Genomic DNA, 14691 nt, shown 5'->3' with positions numbered 1-14691 from the left:
GGACTAGACAATCTATATCTTGGGAACAATCAATTTATATTTTAGTTTTATTGGAGTTTTTAAATTTTGTGAATAAAGACAAATTAGCTGTACAGATAATAAAATGATATCTCTTGTTTGGGGGATTTCATATAGTATTTTGGAGGGTATATGGGTGGGTGGGTGGGTTGACTGGTTGGTTGGTTGGTTGGTTTTCTGAGACAGGATCTTATACATACCCCCATACTGGCCTCAAATTCAGTCTTCTATCCTCTACCCCTGGAGCTAGGGGTACTGTTTTAAAGAAAAATAGACCTGGAAAAAATTAAGCAATAACCTTAACATTTAATTGACCATCAGAAATTAACCTTTTTTTGTTAGAAAATCATTAACTATGCCTAACAGTGCTGCCCAATCTGTCAGAACTGTCCTATAAGGCTTTCGGCCTCGGCTTTCTACATTAGCCAGAAAAATTAATAGCAGAGAAGTGGATAAGCAGTAGCTAGTTGTCTTTTCACCAATAATTAAGACGGTATTATAAGTTGTATTTTATAAAACCCCATACATATGTATCATGGGTTTACTAATGACTAAGATGAGTAGCTCATCCATGAAGAATCTCATGATTCCCACCTGGCCTGAACAGTTTTACTTTTTTAAGCATCAAGCGATCTTTTTTTTTTTTTTAAAGATTTATTTATTTTTATAAATACACTGTAGCTGTCTTCAGACACACTAGAAGAGGACATCGGATCCCATTACAGATGGTTGTGAGCCACCATGTAGTTGCTGGGAATTGAACTCGGGACCTTTGGAAGAACAGTCAATCCTCTTAACCACTGAGCCATCTCTCCAGCTCACAGTTTGACTTTCAATCACACTAACCACCCATCCACAGGAGCTAGTACATGAAGGGCCAAGTAACCAGCTGAATTACAGAATTTGTAGAAGGCTAGTGAAAACGTGTATGGATTCCAGCAGGTGGTACCAGGTCAGGCTGATGAAGCCACATCACGGAACTAGGACAAGAGACAAGATTAGTTCCTCCTTGAGAAGAGGCAGACCCTGTCAGTGCTTATGACCTGAATATTTCACACTCTTATAATTAAGAGGGAAGCAGGAAGGGCCTATTCTGTCATGAAATTGTATTAACCGATTTAATGGCAACAGAAATGTTGCTTTGCCCTCAGTTGTCTGAAGGGTAAGTTCTAGAGGAATAAAGACAGTCTCATGAACCCCAGTGTCAAAAATCCTGCAGTACAAGTGGTAACATAAGTCTTTCTCTTGTGGACAGCTAGCTTTTAGCTTAAGTCATTTGTCAGGCTTCTAACCTTTTAATCTTTTTCTTTTTCTTTTTCTTTGTCCTTTCCATTAGATACCATTGCAGATTGGCCATGGCTTGCCGCAGCTGGTGTGTTAGTGTGAAGTACATAACTCTGTAGAGTTCATAATGACAAATTAAGATTTAAAATGTGACTTTAGACATGACAGTGCTTCCTTAACATTTATGCCAGCTGACACTTTTAAATAACCTGGGTAGTAGAGCTAGGGCATGGCAGATCAGGCAGCATCTACCATGTCACCTGGGGTTCTCTGGCTAGTAACTTCCAAAGCTGATATGATTCCTCACGTTCTTTCATTTCCCCCTTTGCCAGTATGAACAAGAAATTACCAAGCTGAAGGAGCGCCTACGAGTGTCCAGCCGGCGGTTGGAGGAGTATGAGCGCCGGCTGCTGGTGCAGGAGCAGCAGATGCAGAAGCTGCTGCTGGAGTACAAGGCCCGGCTGGAGGATAGTGAGGAGCGGCTGCGCAGACAGCAGGAGGAGAAGGACAGCCAGATGAAAAGCATCATCAGCAGGTTAGAAGACCACCTGCTCTCTGATTAGCTCTAGTTAGGTACAAAGAAATGGGAAAATGGTCCAAATACTTGGGAAAAAGTTTTCATCCATGTTTATAAATATATTTTGTAGTACAGTACTCAGTACAAATGTAATTAATGACTGTGTCTCTCAGGCATCGGCCCAGATGAAATCTGGTATACTTTTATGAAGATAAAGTAGGACCTTTTTTTCTTTAACCATAACAATATTAGAGGAAAAAAGAGGGGGAAACTAGGAATTTACTTTGAAGTTTTAGATAAAGATTGGGTTTTCAAAATCTACAATACTAAGATTTAACTTGGTTTTCCCAAGACAAATCCAAAAACAAAGCAGTCTCACTGGATGTCTTTAGGGCCAGACCAAAAAGTGCCATAGATGCCAAAAAAGGAAAGAAGAAAAATGTCTAACTGTATTTGCAGATCACTCACTATGGCCAAGTACTTTTTTAATCACTTTGTAAATAGTACTTTGTTTTATCTTATCTGCTCTCTGAACCAGATATTATTATCACTTCTTTACAGATAGAAAAATTGTCAATACTTGCATGCCCAAGGTAGCATAGTCAGTGGAGACCTAGGATTGGAGCCAGGCATCAGGCTTCAGATCATAACCACTAGCTTTGATCATTCTACATACTGTGGGCAAAGAAAGAGAACATAAAAAGGGTTGCTGTCCGAGTAGCCTGGAAGTGACCTGGTACTAAGAGTGATGGGACTAGAACTGAAGAATTGTGCATAAATGGATTGAGATGTGAGGAGGAAACGAGATCTCATGGAATGCCCTGTAGGAAACATTACTGTCAAGGGAGAAGGGAGACAGGATGGTAACTACAGTATAACTCAAGAGGAAGAGTAGATGGTTTGCAGCAGGCATGCTGGTGCTTGCACATACTAACTCCAGCATTCAGGAGGTAGAGAGGAGTACCTGGAGTTTAAAGCCAGCATCAATTTCATAGCAAGCTTAAGGCTAGCCTGAACTACATGAGATACTCTCTCAATAATAAATAATGTAAAAAGTAGATAGCCTTTTTTTTGTTTTGTTGGTTTTGTTCATTTGCTCTTTTAAGATGCTTGCAAAAAGAGTAATCTAATAGGAAGATGATTACTAGAATATTCCTCTTAAGAAAATGTAATGTTATAGACTCAATCACAGATAAAAGACTCAATTAAGACGTCTTCTTTTAAGGGCAGATAGGAGAGGAGAAGAAAGAAAAGGTTATTACAATAAAAGAGGTCTTCTGTTGGGAAACAGATGTTTTAAGTTTCTCATTCTCTGTGTTGCCTAGCCCTGTCTTTGAAAATATCAATACCTTCTTCCTACCACATTCTAGGCTAATGGCTGTGGAAGAAGAATTAAAGAAAGATCATGCTGAGATGCAAGCAGTTATTGATGCAAAGCAGAAAATAATTGATGCACAGGTAAGCAGGCCCTGAACTTAGTGAAAACACTTGTTTTAATAGCTTTTACTCTCTGACTTCCCATCCTTGCAAATGGCAAATCAGTAGAAAACAAGATACTGGAAGTTTCTTGGCATTATCCTTTGAATATTGGATGAGTTTCCATATGACCTCCATATTGATATAGCATTAATATTAGTGTGTAAAGTACTGTGTATTTAATGTAGTTGTTTGACAAGTCTTAGCAAGGTACATGATGAAGTTGGCTTCTCTCCTTGAGGAAAGGAGGGCATTCTCTAAGAAGGAAACTGTAGAAAAGTGCACTGCATATATCTGGGTTGTGACCTACACTAACCATTGCTTGGCTGTGTTCTGCACGGTCTTGTCAGTCACATCCACTGCCATCCACGCCTAGTCACAGCAAAGGAATTGTAGAGGAAAGATAAGGTTGTAGGAGACAGCTTTCCTTGTTATCCTTTTGGTTCAAGGGTTGGCATTGCCGCTTGGAATGTGCTTGGCTGCCCTTCTTTGTTGGTGCTATGCTCAGAAAGCCTCTGGATAAAACTATTTTTAAAAATATTGATAAAATTAGAACCTAGGTTTCTATTGATGACAGCTTACACCTAGTAGAATGATACCCTTCACAAGGAAACACACCATTGATCAGAGCAAAATCTAGTATATATGGAATATTTCCAATTCCTTGTTGCTTTATCACTGTAGAGTATGATTTATTTCTTATATGGAAATAAGTTACAAAAGGCAATTACAGTTTTGATAGTGATTTATCTAACCACATCTCCGGGGAAAACTAGCCAAGCCCCCAGTATTCTTACACATGCCCTTCAACAAGCAAATTTTCTTATGAGCTCAGTGTAAAGTGGGTTTATTTTTCAAACTAGGAGCACAGCTGTGGGAGGGCGCTTCCCAGGCGTCATCTGTCTTGAAGCCTTGAAGCACACTGGGCTTAGAAGCTCGTTGTGAGATGTGATGCTTTCTTACATACATAGCTCCCAAACTGTTTTAGAGTCAAATTCTGGATGTTTGACCTCTTTTGAGCCAGAGAAATATATGCTATGATTACCTTACATGCCCTTCTTACTTTTATTCTTTCAAGGTATTCCCAAGGTAAGCTAGGAAGAATAGTAGAAACAAGGCCATATTGCCATATTATCAGATTTAAAAAAAAATATATCACTCCTTAATCTTAAGAGAAATAGCATAGATAAAGATAGTAATTTCCTCAAGAAAACTAGTGCTGAAAAGTTTCCCCTTTGGATTCGCGGTATAACAATGTGAAGCAATGTGAGCCTTATTAGTAATCACACAGCGAGATCTTAGTGCTGGAACACAGCAGATTTCAGCCAATTTTAGTGCAGTCTTAAGCAGAGGGAACTTGCCAGCAACACAGTATGACTCTGTATGCTGGCTGGCAGGACAGCTCCAGCACTAGTTTCCAGGGAGTTTCACCTCCACCTGTCTCCAGTTTTGATGTTAAATATAAAGCAGAAAGTGGTCAATAAAGATGGAATCCAGGAAGGGAATTTGATTGACCAGAAGTCAGAAGCTCTCAGAGGTGGAAACAATGGTATCCTCAGAGCTCAGGCAGTCAGACTTATGGTCTGGCAGTTTGCTTTTCCAATGGCTTGGTTCTCTGGACTATTTCCATTGAACCAAGGTACCTTCCATAAACCAATACACTCACTGACTACACAACCATGAAGACCACTCTCAACTAATGGGTCAGAACATTCTGGGTTTGATTAAATGTGATGTGCTTCCCACTAAAGCATAGGCTTTATTATAGTATAAATCCCTCTATGAAAGCTAATATAGATCCATCAAGAATACTCAGACTGAACCACATTTGAAAACTGCTGCACAAACTATAAATACCAAGGCAGCTCAAAATATAATAGTGTCTTAAAAGGGAGCATTCTCAATCCAAGCTGCTGGCTTACTGGTACATAGAATCGTAGAATAGCAAGACTGTACATACTTATTCATTGTAATGAATGGCTTATTATCAGATTATTTTCTGCAAGAACAAATCTTATCTCTTAAGTGAGTGTTGAAGCAGAGTAGTCCTCTTGGCTTCATTTCTTCAATGATGACATGTTTGGGAATAATAGTCTACCTAGGAGGCAATCTATACTTTGATATATCAGCCCTGTGTCTTACTGTCAATAATAGTAAAAAATCATTTCTAAAATGGAAATAGTTACTTTCTTTGCACTAGGATTAATTATATCATTTTTCAGAACACTAGCACTCAGGTACCCAGGAGTGGTTTTCATCTCTCGTGGCAGCCCCTGCTCCTTGACAGGGAGTTCAGCTTCTCCCTCTCCATGAGTCAGTTCATGCTGCAAAGCACAGGCCCACATCAGTAGTCCCTTTCTAGCAGGACTGCAAACGGATGAGTGGCAGAATCACCCGTCCTGAACCTCACAGCTCACTGGGGTCACAGTGATAGCACCAAAGACTATACGAAGTGTGGCACCTTTCACCCCTGTGACAGGATGGAGAACAGAGAGGGGCTTCTTCCTATGAGAAACAAAGCAGCTGCCTAGTTACTATTGCAAGTGATATCTCCACTGTGTTAAATTACAGGTCATAAATGGAAATGAGATTATTCAAACAGGCAAGTAAACCCTGTCGTTCTCTAGCTGAGCAGTCCCCAGCCCTGGCCAGTGCACTGGCCTCCTACACATTCCAGCTCCGGGCACTCCCGTGTTAAGTCCTTCCTGTCAGGAATGTTAGATTGCTTTGCATTCTAACCCAGGCAGAATCAAATGGCATAGCAACTTGGGCCAGCTGAGCCTTGGTTTCCTGTTTGAGATTGTTTTTAGTTTAGTGGGGGTATTTTTTATTCCATTAATTTCTGTTTCATTTTGAAAGCTGGCAGTGGGGAAAACAAAGGGAGTTTCTCTGCTTAGAAACTTTGAGATATCTAGTAGGGGAGGTTGTTTGCTATCAGTTATTTGCAGGTAATATATAATCGCAATCCTTCTCAGGCTCTTTTTTTACCTTTTATGACTAAACTTGATTTTTAAAAGAGCTGGGAGATTGTCTTGTTTTGTTTTTGTGACTGCTTGATTTTTTTATGAACCCCAGGACCAGTGTTTTTCTTAGTATTGGGGCCTTATCATTTGTTACTGAACTAACTTTCCTTGCCTATTCTAAAAAAATGCCAGTTATGGTAAAAACTTTTTATTTATATAATACATAAGAAATTTGATACTGACAAAAATGAAACAAATATTTATTTAAAAATGTAAGTACCGTTTATTCCATTTAGGGGTAATTACATAGTGTGAAGAGGGGAATTATATTTGGAATCTACCTCTTAGTTTTTAGCCTATCCTTACTTATTGTCTTTGAAAAGACCTGTATTTGTTCTCCCAGTAAATTCCACTAACTATAATTTTTAAGTAATTACTATTTTTTAAAAGGATAATAAATCTGTCTTTGAGTTACTCCTGTTCTTAAAACAAGTCATCTTTCTTTTTTCTTTTTTCTTTTTTTTTTTTTCTTTTTGGGTTTCTGGGTTTTTTTGTTTTTTTTATTTTATTTTATTTTTTTTTTTTGGTGTTTTTTTGAGACAGGGTTTCTCTGTGTAGTCCTGGCTGTCCTGGAACTCATTTTGTAGACCAGGCTGGCCTCGAACTCAGAAATCCGCCTGCCTCTGCCTCCCGAGTGCTGGGATTAAAGGCGTGTGCCACCACGCCCGGCTTGTTTTTTTAAGACAGGGATTTTTTATGTAGCCCTGGCTGGCCTGGAACTCAGTCTGTAAACCAGGCTGGCCTCAAACTCACAGAGATCCACCTGCCTCTGCTTCCTGAGTACTGAGATACAGGTGTGTGTGTCCACCACCTCCTAGCCACAAGTCATGTGTTTTGTTTTGTTTTGTTTTAAATATATATATATATAGTAAGTGGATAGTTAATAATACTGATTCTGTATCTTACCACCTGAGTCTTGCACCAGAGAATGGGAATTATTTAAAGGAATAATAATAGCAGTAGTTGGGTTGCTTTTGTTTTTTCATACATTTAAACTGAAGCCACCAACCCCTTCTGCCATAAAGACAACTTCCTGCTTGCAACAAAGAGGGGAGGGGGAGAGAGAGAGAGAGAGAGAGAGAGAGAGAGGGGCAAGCATTGCTTGATGCTGTAGTCACCTATGGCTTTACCCAGACTCCCTCACCAGCACCCGCCCACCCCGGTCCCCTGACCGTCACTAGGCTTGCTCTTGGCAGCTCGTGTCCCAGCAGAGCAGTACTAGGTCCCCAGCATGACTAAACTTTGTCCATGTCTTCCTGGATAAACTCAGAGAAAAGAAAGCTTCATTTGTGTTAAGGTTGGTCCTCATGGGCTATTTCCTTTTCAAATCGTGAGGATAGGACGAGATTGTCTTTCTCTGTCTTTATTTTCTGAAAAATAAGTAATTCATGTTTGTTGGGAAAGTCCCAGGGTATAAAGATGAAAGTCTCCTAACTTTTGTGAGACTGATAATGTTTTATCCTACTGTAAAACATTTGAGGGGGGGGGGGGAATGTCCATCCATCCCCTCTCTCTGGTGGATATGTGAAAATTCAACAACCCGTAGTTCCAAAAGCATTGCTTTTGTTTTATTTTATTTTAAAATCCAAGAGTAAAATGAAAGTGTGCCATTACTGGGCAGCTTTCCTGGAGTCACTGAGCTGGAATGGGTCTAGGAGCCTGTGTCCTCTGTCTGTTCTCATGTGTTATGTTTATAGCATCCCTTCCAGCCACATCTCCCTCCCCAGATTCAAACAACTCCTTGGTCTGAGCTTCTGGCTGCTCTTACCTCTTGCTCTTGCATCCTCACCTTGTTGGTGACTCTAGACTGCCACCATGCATTGTTTTAATTTTGAGCACAATGTGAATTCTTTCCGGATGTGACTGTTCTGCCTTCTTTGGGCGGTGACTCCATGGATCACGTGCACTTCTCTGCTGGGAAATGAAACCTCTGGTGCTTCTTTCTTTGCCACCTAATTTCCATGTTTCAGTTTTGACAAAAGCACTTACTACATAAGGCAGCTTGACTGATGGTGTCATTTTTACAGACAGCCTAGTAATGAATGCCACAGAGTGTTGTTGGTAAGAAGTCCTGTTATGCAGAAATGAGTAACAGAGATTAAGGGGAGGGGGTGCTGAGCCTAACCAATGTGCAGAAAGAGGCAGAGACGTTCCATTTGTTTGGGGAGCACCATGTGTACCATGCTGTGACAGAAAGTACTAAACTGTTGATTCAGTAAAGAAGGTGGCCTCTTCCATGCAGCCTGAATAAAGCCACGATTGGTGTGTTGTAGGAAAAGCGGATCGTGTCCCTGGATTCAGCCAACACGAGACTGATGAGTGCGCTGACACAAGTGAAGGAGCGGTACAGCATGCAGGTCCGCAATGGCATCTCTCCCACCAACCCCACCAAGCTTTCCATCACGGAGAATGGTGAATTCAAAAATAGCAGCTGCTGATGGCCTTGGTGACACAGACTGTGGGAGGAGGCAGAAGGAAGTTGCCCAGCTCTCCTATCCCAGCCCTTTAACCCTCCAGGTTTACAGAATGTTATTTCAAATGGCAGTGTGGTGAGAAACTCCTAAATGAAGAAAGGAACCTTGTCTTTCAGGGCTTAAAGCAAAGACTTGAAGTTTGATGCTTTTCCCAGTGTCTCTATGTACATAGGGAACTTAGTTCTGGGCCGTGTACAGAAATACCACTGTAATATACCAAAAGGAAGTTAATAATGTAGATTACCTTTTTAATTATTACTATTTTATTATTGTTTTTCTCTTATTGAAAGCACTGCAGTTGTTAGTGGAGGAAAAGTAGGAGCCAAGTGTGAGTGAGGAATAAGCCTATTGGTTCAGTAGGTAGAGTTCATGTATTAGATAGGAGCACATGGAGTACGATAGGACCTTGTCGGAATGGATTTTTTTCAGGGATTCATCTGCCAGTTTAAAAGCCCCACCATAGTCCTTACCATTAGGAAAACTTGCAAATACCAAGATACATACAAAACAGTAATTTATGCCACTGATCAACCAAGATGCTTCTAACAGACTGTAACCTGCTTTGGAGAGCCGCCGTTTCAGAAGACACAGATAAAAGTGGTTGACTGTACCAAAACTAGACTAGGAATGATTTCTCTTGAACTCCTGTCAATATTTATTTCCTCCATCTATAATGGACAGTTAGATGTGGGATTTTTTGATTTTACTCCAACTTTTTTTAAAGTGCTCTTTAGAGCTGACAGATTTGTAAGTACCGTGTCTCTATCTACTGTCTTCATGTTCACTTGTCCACTGCCCTTTCCTCCCAGGCTGGGAGCGGTCAGCACCAACAGGACTCACTCTCCCCTGGAGAGTGGCCATTCAAGTAGACCACTCATAAGCCATCTGACTAAATACCCTTTTTCCACACAGAAAAGGGCTAACTATACAGCAGAGCAGGAATCTCTGAATATCCCACTAAACGTTCTCTTCCTATTTGTCAGTTGTATTTTTCCTTAGGATAAAGGTTTTATCCACTATATTAGCAAATCTGTGGGCAGGGTAACCCGTCACCACTTAACATGAATTGCTTCCTCTTTCTATTTATCCTCTCCATAAAATTTTGGAAGCTATCTAAAACTGAGACATGCCCCTTAAAAATGATGATTAATCTTGCTAGAGAAAGGATGACACATTCTGGTTGTCATTCCACACTCATGGTAGACTCAGCAAGACTGACCTAGATTATCATTAATGACTTTGATATAGGACAGAAAATCTGTGGTTTTCTCCAGAGTGTGACATGTCATCTGGAAATCTGGAATGCAGGCTTGATTACCAGAGATATGGAAAGTTAGATGCAGGTTAAGCAAATATTTTATATATATATAAATATATATATATACATATATTCACACATGTACATACAATGTGCACATCAAAAATGGTCATATCTTCTGTGCTGTCAGATATACAGAGATAAATGTTTAAAAGGGTCTTGAATCTCTTTAAGCAAGATCTACACAGTTTTACAAGGGAAAAAAACATTTCTCGAATAAGTCAAAGTTTCATTTTGTTTTTTAAGTTATAAACTTCAAGAATTTTTTTCTAAGTAAAGGACGAGGGGGGAGACATAACGGAGCCATATGCATGGAGTATGTGTTTCTACATAACAGAAAACTTACGAGGAAACGAGAGAACATGTATAGTTCCCTCCTATTTGAAGCCCAGGTGTAGATACCAAGGCCTCCTTCCCCCCAAGTCCCAGGGGTGCATTCCAAGCCTCACTTGCTCCTCAGTTGACCTTTGGGTCTGACCTTGTACTTCAGCCACCTCACCAGAGCCCTCAGCCTACAACCTGTGAAAGGGTTTCTTCATAACTCTTAAAAGCAGGAGAATCCCACTATGCTTAGAACTTCAGGCTCCACGCCCACTTGAGCCTTCTCCTGACCCTCAGCAGTTCTTTTACATCTTATCTCTTCCCTCCAAGCTAAGGTCACAGTGTGGTTAAAATTACTTCCCAAGAAAGAAGGTTATTGATTCTTCAGTAATGCCCTGTATTGGAGCGGGGGGGGGGGGGGGGGGTAAACATAGATCTTTTCATGTTTGTAGCCTAGCAGTGTTTCCTTCATTCTTCAAAATCCTTCAGTACTACCACACAAAACCTAGTCAAATATCAGTGTTGGTGGCCAGAAGTATATAATGTGGATAATGTCTTGCTTTGAGGTAGGGAAGGTCTTCAAGTGCAGGTTATAGATTACAGAGAGCTGGCCATATTGATGAATGCAGTTTAACTATTAACATTTTGGGACCTTCTTAAAGAGCCTGTCTGTATTACAAGATTGAATGCCCAAAGCATATTTCAAGGTTCTGTAATGTTACCATGAATGAAGGAAAAAAGTAAAAAAATAAGTCTTAAGAGAGTTAGGGGTCGAAAGTTCAGCATTGTTGCCTGATATTAAATCTTAGATTATCCTTTGAGCCTACTCATATTTTTAGCCTATCAGAAATATTCTGAACTGGGGTATAGCTCAGTTGGCAGAGTGCCAGCCTAGCATTCCAGAGGCCCTAGGTTCAAACACCAGCATGGTCTGAATTGGGGGGGTGGCACAGACCTGCAGTCCCAGCACTGTAGGGATAGGAGCAGGAGCATTGGCAGCCCCAGGGCACCCACCCTCTGCCTCGGAAGTTTCCTGGCCAACCTAAGCTGCTTGAGACCCTGTCTCCAAACTGATAACAGAATGGTTTTTGAGTATTTCTTTAGAGAATGTTACAATCCTATAAAGTTTATTTTGGAATTGTTTTGAGTATAGGAGAGGACAGCAGTGGGTGTTTTCTATGTCATTTCTTTACCCTAAATAAGTTTCTTTATCCTGAACAAAAATCGTTTTGCTTTGCTTAGGAGGAGATGTTTTTATAAAGCTGATGGCTCCTAGGATCCCTGTGTTTGTCTACAGCTCAACACAGTAGTAAGGGGTGAGACTAGAGCAGGCTTAGGTGGGTGTGGATTTGGCACACACACACACACACACACACACACGTCACTTGAAGCAGATTTCAGAAGAGCAAAAAGTCACATTCCCATGAGAGTAGCATTACTTCAGTGTCTGTCCCCTGTGTACTGCTTGGGTCTGGGACAGTCTTTCTCGGAATGGAAAGTGGGGCCATTATGTTACTATAGCTCTTCTTAATACCGTGTATTCGCACAGCCTCCTCCTTTCCTCTGCTATGGAGTTGAACAGTAAAAACATGAGTGTTTCTCAGACGAAGTGCACATGTGTGCACTGGGGCTGAGCATGACTTCATAAGCAGTCTATACCAGTGGCTTTTATATGGGTTGGCGGCTCTCCAGAGCCCTGGCTCCCGCTGTGTCCATATGCACAGCCAATTGGGAGCAGGTTTTATTTGAAGTTCCAGAGAACAGTGCCATCAAGTGGGCTTGCATTAGTGTTTGCTCTGCTTCTGTCCAGATTTAGTTCTGGTTCCTCAGAACCATTCAGTAGACTGACAGAGCTACAGGCTGGACCGTAGACTAGCCATGTCACTAACTCAATTCAGCAACTCTCCAGCCCATCTCACGGCTTTCTCAGCCGTGTTACTTATTCTCAGCAACGTTGGGGACTGTCTTCTGAAGACAGATCAAGCAAGTTCAAAGGACATTCTGCTCTATAGCACTTGACTTTTCCTAGTCAGTAACTTGAACTTTCCTGCTTGCCTCAGCAGTAAAAGTCACCTTCCTACCCCATACCTGGCATACCTTTTTAAATTATTATTATTATTATTATTATTATTAATTTAAAGGACTTTTTTCTTTCTTTCTTTTTTTTTTGGTTGGTTTGGTTTGGTTTGGGGGATTTTTTTTTTGGTTTTTTGGTTTTTTTGAGACAGGATTTCTCTGTGTAGCCCAGGCTGTTCTAGAACTATTCTGTAGACCAGGTTGGCCTCGAACTCAAGAGTTCCACCTGCCTCTGCCTCCAGAGTCCTGGGATTAAAGGTGTGTGCTGCCACTGCCTGACCATACATGTTTCTTAAAGCAAGTAATGTTTAGGCCCATTTTCTGTTTGAATAATTGTTATCAGTTCTTCTAGAACATTCTCCTGTCACTGATCCATCTAGGAAAGCACTTGAGCTTTGAAAGGACAAGGGTGGTGAAATTTGCATGAGAGAGAATAAATTTCTTTCAGAAAGATCCTGAGGAAGACACATGATCCAATCGCTTGTTGCTCAGAAGTTCAAGGAAACAAGTGGAGTGGCGTCCCCTGGCTCTTTCTAGGATGAGTGTGTGTGTGTGTGTGTGTGTGTGTGTGTGTGTGTGTGTGTGTGTGTGTGAAGGCAGCTCCTGAGACAACATGTAACATGCCTACAGAAATACCACTCTTAGGACACTCCTTTAAAAAAAATGTTAATCTACTTTGTAAACCAGTAACTCCCAGACTTTCTTGAGGCTTTGTTTTTGTTTGGTTGGTTTTTAGATTTTAAAACATTCTATTCACTTTGAAATGTACTATATGTGTTATATGTATATATAAGTTATAGTGACTTGAACTCTGTTTGGCATAGGCTGAGAACTATTGTTGGTAGCATAGAGTGTACAGAGCAGCCGCTGACTGTCACCATCTGAGAGCAGGATACAGAAGGGAGTTTGGTTCCTCAGCAGTGAATGCCCAGGTGCTTGAGCAATGGCCCAGCCAGCCTCAGTGAGGACGGCAAGCCACCCAAGGAGAGGAGAAGAGAAACTGACCCGCTGTCCCAGCACACAGGTTTAATTTTGTACTCTTTCATTTCTTTATCAAATGACCTCATTATTCCCTAAAAAGTCTTGGAACTGAAAACCAGACTGAACTGTCGGTGCAGTGGCATTTCCACAGCTGTGCTTCGGGGGTTCTGTCCTCTGTGTGTGGTGCAAGTATTTAGAATTAATAGCATGGATATGTCATGTCCAAACCCTCAAGGGAAAATTACCAATTTCCACTTAACCAACAGATGAAATGCTAGTTAACTCAATGCCCACTATCCTGCAGAAAAGCTACAGTCAGTAGTAAAGGGTGGGGTTGGCTGGTGCTGATACTCCTTAGTCGTATAGACCAACTCAAGCAACAGCAGCATTATTTACTGGGTCACACCTGGGAGGAACTTAGCTTCCAAATTTGGTTTTTGCTTTTCATCTCCAGGGCCTTAATAAGAGTGTGTTAATACACATGACTATTTTACAGATAATTCAAAATAATTTATTTTTTATTTGAAGAAAGCGAAATCCACCTTAAAAAAAAACAAAACCCAAGATTTTATTTTATTTTTAAAGCCATATTTTTGTGCTTTGTAGCACTTAGATTGTTCCATATGTGATCCATATCTGCATTTCATTACCTGGGTTCTAAAAAAGATTTATTTTTGTTCTGTGAATAATTTTTGATGGTTCTTGTACATGTACAGATATAGATACGTTTGAGGTCTTTTATTGATATTCCTACAAAAAATACAAATAAACTTTAACTTTAAACATTTCAGACTAAGAGTTGCTACTATCTTTTACAAACATCTGGGTGTTTAGGCACTTAGAACACTCCACTATTGTTCTGAAGATGTATTTTACGTTGGGAGCATCAGGCCTTAGCCTTGATAACTGGCACTGTGCTGTGCTGTGCTGTGCTGTGCTGTGCTGTGCTGTGCTGTGCTGTGCTGTGCTGTGCTGTGCTGTGCAGTGCTGTGTGTGCTGTGTGTGCTGTGCTGGGCTGTGCTGGGCTGTGCTGTGTGTGCTGTGCTGGGCTGTGTGTGCTGTGCTGTGCTGTGCTGTGCTGTGTGTGCTGTGCTGTGCTGTGCTGTGCTGTGCTGTGCGGTGCGGTGCGGTGCTGTGCGGTGCTGTGCTGTGTGTGCTGTGCTGTGCTGTGCTGTGTGTGCTGTGCTGTGTGTGCTGTGCTGT

The 14691-nt window shown here is 41.0% G+C and overlaps 1 protein-coding gene across 8 annotated transcripts in view; it reads left to right on the top strand.

Moving 5' to 3' along the window:
* The window catches only part of Rasal2 (RAS protein activator like 2), a 277413-nt gene extending 263129 nt beyond the window's left edge, over positions 1–14284 (top strand). For 6 of the 8 annotated variants that reach the window (XM_006496751.2, XM_006496750.2, XM_006496755.3 and 3 more), the window contains 4 exons: positions 1635–1837; positions 3190–3277; positions 5867–5897; positions 8592–14278. In XM_006496751.2, coding sequence (XP_006496814.1) covers positions 1635–1837; positions 3190–3277; positions 5867–5897; positions 8592–8734 — 465 coding nt within the window. In that variant the 3' untranslated portion in view covers positions 8735–14278. Of the gene's footprint in view, positions 1–1634; positions 1838–3189; positions 3278–5866; positions 5898–8591 lie in introns of all 8 variants that reach the window. The other 2 variants (NM_177644.5, XM_006496752.2) reach the window with 2 other exon arrangements.
* Positions 14285–14691: the final 407 nt, after the last annotated feature.

This window comes from Mus musculus, chromosome 1 (genome assembly GCF_000001635.26).
Source record: "Mus musculus strain C57BL/6J chromosome 1, GRCm38.p6 C57BL/6J".
NCBI lineage: Eukaryota > Metazoa > Chordata > Mammalia > Rodentia > Muridae > Mus > Mus musculus.
Note: the sequence above shows the minus strand (reverse complement) of the source record. Positions and strands in the feature narration are given on the sequence as shown.